Below are 10,098 nucleotides of genomic sequence, written 5' to 3'. Positions count from 1 at the left end.
TTTTTTTTTTTTTTGGTGGAATGGAGATTGAACTCAGGCTGTTGCGCTTGCCAGGGAAGCGCTTATTCCACTGAGCCATCTCCCTGGCTCCTCCACACTTTCCCTAGGAATGAAAGTCATCAGTCACCTGTGGTGGGGGACCAAAGCCTCCCTAGCCTGTTCCTTCCCAGGAAATCCTTGCTCAGGCCATGTAAGCTTGCTACACGACTTGTTTCCCCATTTGATCCCCATTTAAGCAACTATACTTGTTATAATCATACTGATTCACCATAGTTTTGTCCCACCACACACTCCCTTGTGCTTCCTCATTGGATCAATATTACCTAAGCATTATATTTGTAATCTTATTAATTGGCTATAGTTTTGTCCCACCTTGAACTCACCTCAATTTGTGGCTTTCCTCAACAAAACATCCTTGAGAAGTGGGTCAGTAGGCAAGCCACTTTCCTTGCTCTCTTAGAAAGATGCTTTCTGTCAACAAATTCTTCCTGCTCTTAACCTCTCTTGTCCCTAGAAATCATGCCTCAATTTTAGAGAACATGAGCTTGGCATATCGGACATCTACCAAAGTTGGGAGTTACACATTTCCCTTACATGGCTTGGAGGCCCATCTATCACCCGTATATCATATGTCCTATACTAGTCCTAGTGTATTCACACCACATAAAGCATTCTTCTGGCCATGTACCAGCCTTGTCACTGCCTCCATTCAATCTATAATAATTTAGGTCTTGTGGCTGAAGGTAGCTGCAGGACTGCTACAGCTGCCTAAATCAAGAGACAGAATTGTACACATGTCATTAGCTTACAAAAAGATCAAAGATAAAAAAGTGTGGTTTCCCATGGTTGAATACCTCTCATCTTGTTCTTCTAAATGTGTACCATTTCTGATGTCTTATCACTACTGATTATTTCTCTTTAAAATAAACTTTAAAAATAAAAAGTAAAAAGGACAGAAAAAAATTAAGGTTTACTGAAAGCAAGTGTTAATGTTCAAGTATTTGTCCAATCTTGCAGACCATATCTGTTAATCTGAGTAACAGATTTGATGGTAAAAATACATAATAACAACCATTGTTAATTTGCTATTCTTGTTTTGAAAATTTATACCATATATATTGTTGTATGTTATTCTGTTTCTGTCTTTGTTTTTGCTATATGTTTATGCTTTTGTTTTTATTTATACTCCTTAAAATAAGATAATTTTTTTAAAAATGCAAAAACAAAAAATAAAAAATGGTTTCCACTGAAAGCATATAGCTGGCACAACACTGTAAGGTCAAAACACCTGAAGTTGAATTATCGTAAGTTGTACAACATCTAGATAGTCCTTTTCAGGGTTTTCAACCATTTCTGAACTATAATGCCATATGCTTTTGCTGTAAACAATGAGTACGTGTGACTCCATGGTTTTATAGCCAGGAGATATTAAAAATCAAATAAAATGCAATTTCTCCAAAATCAGTGACTTAAGGTCACTTGTATAAACTATTATTTGTAAAAGGCTGATATATAGCTATCCTTAAGGAGTGAGTACCTTTTATTTTCATGAATTTCCCATTTGTGTAGATGCAGAGAAAAAATAAATTATATTCAGGACAAAACAAACATACAAAGAGGGTGAGCCTAAGCATACCGCCAGGAAAAAGACAAATCAGAGTGTAGGGCAGGCTCCTTGGACAGCTAGTAGAGGAAAAGCATAAAATCCGAGTGGTTAAAGGCCGCTGGCTTTAGACAAGGCAACAGCACTGGCTGTTGCTCACGTGCTGGCACATGTGCTTGCTGCTCCTGAGCCCAGAGCAGCGGCAAGCGCACCACAGAAACTAGGTCAGGCCCTGACTCCTGCATCACAGAGATGGGCTTTTACCTGCAGGAGTGCGATCCTGGGAATCAGCTGGTCAAAGTAGCGATTCACTGCTTTCTGGAAGCCCCTGTAAGTTGTCCGCAGCTTCATTTTGGGGTCCTGGAGTAACCAGCTAGGATTGAAAAGAGGGGACATAGGCCTGGACTGGGAAGCAGCCACAAGAATGTTCAAGCCCAGGAGCCAGAAGCATGGAAACCCACACTGGCAAAGCTGTACTGGGAGAATAGGCCAGGAGTGTTTAATACAACTTCAAGAAAGAGCAGTGCACCCGCCACCAATGGCTCAGCACTTTGGCTACTCCTTCCCTCAAAAATCAAGTGGAGTATGTTTAGTGCAGATCCAGAACAGCATTCGCCAAACAAAAAAATACAGTGTTCTTGGAGATAGCTGTACCCAACAGTCCACATATCACCACAGCAGCTTCTATGCCACACCGAGGATTCACTAGCTACAACAGGGACTATGTAGCCCACAACACCTGAAATAGTTACTACTTGCCTGTTACAGGAAAAATTGTCTAACACATAGAATGAGATTTTTATAAAACTGTGTGGAGGGGGGAAAAAGCTTGTATAGGAATATTACTCAGCCATAAAAAGGAATGAAGTATTGATGTTACAACACAGATGAAGCTTGGAAATTTTATGTGCAAGAAGCCGGGCAAAGAGACCATAAATTATCTTACTCTGTTTACACACAATGTACGAAGGCAAGCCTGACTGGAAGGGCAAGGACACAGAAGCATGACGGTTTCTGTTGGGAGGATGAAACTGTCCTAGAGCTACAAAGTGGCGATCATCGCCCGACATTTAGAATGCAGTTAACATCATAGAATCGCAACTGCTCATGGGTACAGTGAAGGTACTATACGATCACACTGAGCATATAAAGCTTTACCCGCACAAGATATGCCCCAATTCTCATTTTTCCCTGTAACTGTCCACTTCCTCCTACACCTCTCCCCTTTCTTACCTACAAAACTTGTTTACATTTTATCTTTTTTTCTCATTTTTTCTTTTCTCTCCCTTCCTTTCCCTCTACCCCCTTGTTTCTGGCCCTTTAAATTTTAATGTTTTCTTCTTATTTTTCAATATGTATTATATATTTTGGTCCTTATTGATCTTTTCGTTTTCTCACACCAGAGAAACAATGCAATATTTAAATATGTGTGTCCAATTTATTTCACTGAATAACATGGTCTCAAGGTACATCCAGTTACCTAGAAATGTCTCAGTTTTATCCTTCTTTACACCACACACACACATACACACACACACACACACACACACACACACACACATCTTCTTTATTCATTCATTGGTTGATAGGGATTTGGGCTGTCTCCAATATTTAGCTATTGCAAATGATGCTGCTATGAATATGGGTGTCTTAATTACTTTCCTCACTGCTGAGACAAAATACCTGACACTGAAAGTTAAATGGGGAAAGGTTTATTTAGCTCAGTTTGTCCAGGTTTCAGTCCAAAATCAACTGGCTCCAAGGCAGGGTGGTACATGGCAGTGGAAGACAGCAAAAGCAACAAAAGTGGGGGAAATAATTCTTTTGTCCCTTATATTATATGAAGGCTACTTGCCCGGGGGGGGTGTAGTAATCACACCTGCAATCTATGCAAAACCAACTAGAAGACTGATGTATTAATAGCATGCCCCTAATCACAGCATCACACACTCTACATTCAGGCACCAATGAAAAAGTCCTATGACCACGTGAGACCTTAGGGGACATCTAGACACAAACCATAACAATGGATGTGCACAGATTGCTGTTATGATGTTTTTAATACTTTTTGGGAAGATACCAAGATACCACAGCCCTGCCAGTATTGGTTATTGGTTGATTTATTGATACTAGCCATTCTTTCTGCAGTGAGATAGAATCTCAGCATTGTTTTAATTTGCATCTCTCAAATGAACAGTGATATTGAAAATTTTTTGATATGTACATTTACCAATGGTACTTCTTTATCTGAGAAATGTATATTCATCTAAGATGCCCATATTTGGACTGGGTCTTTAAGTTTGAGGGATTCTTCTCAATTCTTTATATAATAAAGATAATAGTCTTTTATCTTAGAAAGAGCTGGCAAAAAATTATTTCCTAGTCAGCAGGTTGTCTCTTTACTCAGTTGGTGATTTCTTTTGTTGTGCAGATGCATTTTAATGACATCCCAGTTTTTGATTCTTTGTAATATTTCTTGTGCAATTGGAGTTTTGTTCACACACTCTTTGCTAACTCCTAGAGCTTCAAGAGTTCTACTTATTCTCTCTTCCAGCAGATTTAGTCTTTCTATTTTAATATTTAGATCTTTGATCCATTCTGATTTTATTTTAATGCATGGGGCTAGAGATAGGTCTAGTTTTAGTCTTGAGCATGTGAAAGCCAGTTCTTACAGCACTATTTATAAAAGAAGTTATTTTTCTTCCATTAACTGTGCTTGGCTCCTTTACTGTGTTTGAATTATTTCTCTGTCTTCTAAGCTACTGCACTGATCCTTAGGTCTGTTTGCCAGTACCATGCTGGGTTTTCTTTTTAAGAGAGTAAAAAATAGAAAAATTACAAATGATACAGAATTTCACTAAACAAAGTATTATTAATTTCACAGTATTTGTTATATGGCATAGTGTTGTCTTCCAATAAGTTGTTTATATTACCAGACATATGCATGAAAAATTGAAAGAAAATATGTATGATAAAGTAAGAAAAGAAAAAAATGAAAGATAAAGAAAAAAAGAAGTAAAATAAATGAAGGATTAAATGATCCTTTCCAACAACCAGCAGAGATTTACAATATGGTTGTACAAACAATTCTGCTTACATACATAGATATATCTCTTTCCCCCATTCCCTCTCTTGCCCTTCTCAACTCAGTAACTCCTTTCTTTTTTATGTATTAATACAGGGACTACAGGGTCTCACTACACAGATCAGACTCATGATCCACCTATTTTCAGCCTCCCACACACTGGAATTACAAGCACACGCCACCACATCCAGTCTCAATTGCCGTCTCACAGATTTTATTTTCTCTTTCAGGTTCTCACACTAAAGAGACAATATGATGTTTGCACATGCGGGCTTGACTTCTTTCACTTAAGAGTATGATCTCTAGTTGTGTCCATTTACCATTAAAAGCCTCAAATTTATCCTTTTTGTAGCTGAATAATATTCCATTGTGTAAAACTACAATATCTTCTTTATCAATTTCTCAAATGATGGGCCTTTAGGTTGCTTCCAGGATTTAGCTATGACAAATTGCGTGGCTATAAACAATGGTGAATATTAATAGCTGTGGTATGATTTTAGTTCCTTTGGGAAAAAAAATATCTAGGAGGGCAATAGCTGGGTTGAATAGGATTCCAATCCTAGTTTTTTGAGACATCTCCACACTGCTTTCTAGAGTGGCTGCACCAGTCTGCACTCCCACCAACAGTAGAGAAGGTTTTTGGCTGACTTCTTGTTGATAGCCATTCTTTTGGGGATAAGATAGAATCTCAGTATTGTTTTATTTTGAATTTCTCAAATGACCAAAGATGTTGAACATTTTATCATATATTTACTTGCCATTTGTATTTCTTACACTGTGAAATGTATATTCATCTCAGATGCCAATTTTTTATTGGTATATTGAATTGTTACCATGCTATTTTTATCACACTATCTCTGAAATATAGTTTCAAGTCATGGATTGTGATGTTCCATGCTTTGTCTTTGATGTCTAGAACTGCTTTTCTTATTCTAGGTCTTTCTGGTTTTTTAAAAAATGGAAGCCCTCCCACTTAGTCCAAACTCAGGCCCAGCAAGTGTGTGTGGGAGAGCTCCCACAATGCCCTGCACTGGATGGATCTCCCCAGATCCAGCGAGGCCAGACCCATGAGTGAGACCTTCCACTACATTTTCGGTACCGTTCCCACAGTACTCTCGGGAACACTGTACCACTCACATCCAACCCAACCTCAGGCCCAGCAAGTATGTAGGAGAGCTCCTGCACGCCCCTGATCCTCCTGGACCGCTTCAGACACAGCCCAGACCTGGCATACAGGGCTGGAGTGAAATTCTGCAGCTGAAGTCCCTACAGAAAGACTAGGGACCAGAACCACCCAACTAATTCAGAAGCAGAAAATCTTGCCAGAGGGGCACAATAGGTTCACTTCCAAGGACTGCAGCAGGAAGGAACTCAGCACAGCAGCCAGACCTAAGCCAGGCACAATTGGATGAACTCAATCGTAGTAGATCAGCACCCAAATTTCACCAGGTGCTAAGGTTATAATGGCACCAAAGCTCTATACCAAAGAAAAGAGGACAGTGCTATACAAAATGACAAAGAGAAGGAGAGAAATGCAAGTGCAGGCCCCAAACCCACCCAGAAAAAGTGCAGAGGACACTCGCACAGAAGAAATTGGTAATCACACAGCTGGAATGTCTGAAACAATAGCCTATGAAATAAAAAAACAACTGCAGAAAGGTACAGAGGAACTCAGATCAGAAATAACATCTGAAATAAAAAAAGAAACTGCTGAATTAATAGTGTCTGAAGTACAGAATCAAATGCAGAAACATATAGAGGAAATCAGATCAGAAACACTCTCTGTAGTAAAACAATTAATAACTGCTTATCAAGAAGACACTGATAAAAAAAATAGAGATTAGAAAAATGACAGATTCTTTCAATGAGCAATGCAGAAAAGAAATAGATCATATGAAGCAGAGCCAAACAGATATGGAGGAACCTAAAATCTCAATGACAAGCTTGCAAAATCATTTGAGTAGAAGTCATGATAGAGTTTCAGATCTTGAAAACACTGGGACAGCTAGTGAAAAGGTGAGAAAAGATCTTTTAAAAACAACTAGGATGCAGGAAAAAATAATTCATCACCTCCAAGATGATGCAAAAATGAACAATATGAGACTAATAGGCATCAATGAGAAAGAAGGCGTCAATACAAATTATATAAAAAAATATGAGCAGAAGTAATAGGAGAAAACTCCTCATATAGGAGAAAAAAATCTCACACTCAGGTAACCAAAACATACAGAACTCCAAATAACTTCAACCCAACTAAAAACACACCGAGACATATAATACTGAAGATCCCAGAAATCGAACATAAGAACAATATACTGAAAGCCACTAAAGAAAAGAAGCTGATCACATTATATCAGAATAACGGCAGACTTCTCTTCAAAAACCATGAAGGCAAGAAGAGCAAGGAGCAGAGTACTTCAAGTCCTCCAGCCCAGACTACTATACTCTGCAAAAATCTCTTTCAAGTTTGATGGAGAAGTGAAATACTTCCATGACAAAGAACAACTAAAGAATTTCATGATGACAAAGCCAACCCTGCACAGACTACTAAAAGATGTTCTGGAGAGGGAACAAAATGATCAGAATTCCACAAATGAGACAACAAGGAACACACTAAATACGGCAAACAATTAAAAACAGAAGAAAAAGGAGTAAACAACAACACGTAAATAACATGTCAATCATAAGTCAATATGTCGCAATTATAACCATTAAGGTAAATGGACTCAATTCATGAATTAAAAGAAACATATTGGCATAGTGGATTAGGAAACAAAATCCAACAATCTACTGTATACAAGAAAAACACTTAACTTATAAAGAAATGCACAGGCAGAAAGTCAAATGATGGAACACAATACTACACTACCCAGCACCTCAGAAAAAAGCAGGGATAGCACTCCTGTTCTCAGACAGTCTCAACTTCAAACCAAGAATGATCAAAGGAAATAAAGAAGGCCACCATATACTGGTTAGGGGAAAAATTCAAGAAGAAGAGGTAACACTCATAAACATTAATACACCAAACACAGGGGCATCCAACTCTATAAGACAAATCTTAATGGACATGAAAAATCTAATATCCAATACCAAAATCTTAACAAGAGACCTTAACACGCCCTTATCCCAAAAAAGACAGGTCAAGTAGACAATAAATTAGCAAAGAAGTATCAGAATTGAACAAGAGATTGGAACAGATGGACTTAGTGGACATATACAGAGTGTTTCATCCAACCACAGCTGAATACACATTTTATTCAGCTGCACATGGGTCATTCTCTAAAATAGACCACATATGAATCCACAGGTCATGCTTAAGTATATGCAAGAAAGCAGAAATTATCCCATGCATGTTATCTGACCACAGTGCAATGAAACTGGAAATTAACGACAAGAGAAATCAGAAAAAAACCATAAATACACGGAAATGAAGCAACACTCTACTCAGCAACCAGTGGGTCACAGATGAAATTAAACAAGAAACTCAACATTGTCTACAATTCAATGAAAATCCAAACACAACTTATCGGAACTTATGGAGTGCGATGAAAGCAGTTCTTAGAGGGAAGTTTATAGCTATGAACTCACACTTTAGGAAAACAGAACGGGAACAAATAAACACCCTAATGCTGCACCTTCAACATCTAGAAAAGGAAATGCAAACTAAGCCCAAAGCCCAAAGATGGAAAGAAATCATAAAGATTAGAGCAGAAATTAATTCAATTGAGATGAAAAAAACAGTTCAAAAATTAATGAATCAAAAATCTGGCTCTTTGAAAGATTAAATAAAAATGAAAAGTCCAGGTCCTGATGGATTCATTGCTGAATTCTACAAGAAATTTATGGAAGATATAATCGCTATCCTCCTCAATCTCTTCAATGAAATTGAAAGGAAGCAATCCTCCCAAAAAATCATTCCTGGAGGCAAGTATCATACTGACACCAAAACCAGGAAACGATGCAACTAAAAAGCAAACTACAGGCCAATCTCCATCATGAACATAGATGCAAAAATTCTCAATAAAATACTAGCAAATAGAATACAGCAAATCATCAAGAAGAGTATATACCATGACCAGGTAGAAGATTATCAAGAAGATTATATACCATTCCAGGGATGCAAGGATGGTTTAATATACGCAAATCTATAAATTTAATACACAATATCAATAGAGCCACATCTAAAAACCACACGATCATCTCAACTGATGCACAAAAGGCTTCTGACAAAGTCCAACACTCATTCATGTTCAAGGTCCTACAGAAAATTAGAATAGAGGGCCTCTATCTGATAAAAGCCATCTATGACAACCCAACAGCTAACATAATTCTAAATGGGAAAAACTGAAATCTTTTACTCTCAGATCTGGTACAAGACAAGGATGTCCTCTATCACCGCTCTTATTGAATATAGTGCTGGAAACAATAGCTAGAGCCATTGGAGAAGAGAAAGAAATAAAATGAATAAGAACAGATAAAGAAGAAATTAAATTATCATTATTTGCAGATGACATGATACTTGACTTGGAAGACCCAACAAATTCCACCAAGAAGCTACTCGAATTGATACACAAATTCAAAAGCATAGCAAGATACAAAGTCCATACCCAAAACTCAATAGCATTTCTGTACACAGATAACAAACACACTGGGAGGGAAATTACAGAAACAATACCATTCACAATAGCAGCTTGGAAAATGAAATATCTTGGAATTAATCTAGGGAAGTCATATATCTTTTCAAGGAAAACGATAATACTAAGAAAAAAAGAGATCGTAGAGGATTTCAGAAAATGGAAAGATATTCCCTGCTCCTGGATAGGAAAAACCAACATTGTGAAGATGGCCATATTCCCAAAATTACTGTAGAGATTTAATGCAATCCCTATCAAACTACCACCAACATACTCACAGACCTAGCAAAATCATTCCTACAGTTTATTTCTAATCAGAAAAGACCTAGCATAGCAAAGGCTATCCTGGGCAACAAAGACAAGGCAGGAGGCATTACAATTCCTGACTTGAAATTATACTATGAAGCTACTGTGATAAAATCAGCATGGTACTGGCAACAAAATATACCTGAGGATCAATGAAATAGATTAGCAGATCCATAGACCTCTATGAACACATTCAGCTACCTTGTCTTCAACAAAGGGGTCAAACAGGCTTGCTGGAAGAAAGATAGCCTCTTTAACAAATGGTGCTGGAAAAACTGGCTCTCTACTTGCCGAAAACTAAAACTTGATCCAGGTCTATCACCTTGCACTAAGCTAAAGTCAAAATAAATTAAATATCTTAACATTAAAACAGAAACATTGGGGCCAGGTAGATGGCTCAGTAGGATAAGCGCTTGACTGGCAAACGCAAGGATCTGAATTCAATCCCTGGTTCCGCAAAAAAAAAAATA

General features: G+C 37.8%; 1 protein-coding gene across 7 annotated transcripts in view; it reads right to left on the bottom strand.

Moving 5' to 3' along the window:
• Positions 1-10,098, bottom strand: part of LOC101591612 (beta-galactosidase-1-like protein 2) — a 99,655-nt gene that overhangs the window by 56,721 nt on the left and 32,836 nt on the right. For all 7 annotated transcript variants that reach the window (XM_023703823.1, XM_023703824.1, XM_023703825.1 and 4 more), the window contains one exon: positions 1,868-1,976. In XM_023703823.1, coding sequence (XP_023559591.1) covers positions 1,868-1,976 — 109 coding nt within the window. The remainder of the gene's footprint in view (positions 1-1,867; positions 1,977-10,098) is intronic.

The sequence above is a fragment of the Octodon degus genome, unplaced genomic scaffold, assembly GCF_000260255.1.
Source record: "Octodon degus isolate 3935 unplaced genomic scaffold, OctDeg1.0 scaffold00182, whole genome shotgun sequence".
NCBI classification, from domain to species: Eukaryota; Metazoa; Chordata; class Mammalia; order Rodentia; family Octodontidae; genus Octodon; species Octodon degus.
The sequence above is the reverse complement of the archived record's forward strand: the minus strand, read 5'-3'. Positions and strand labels throughout refer to the sequence as shown.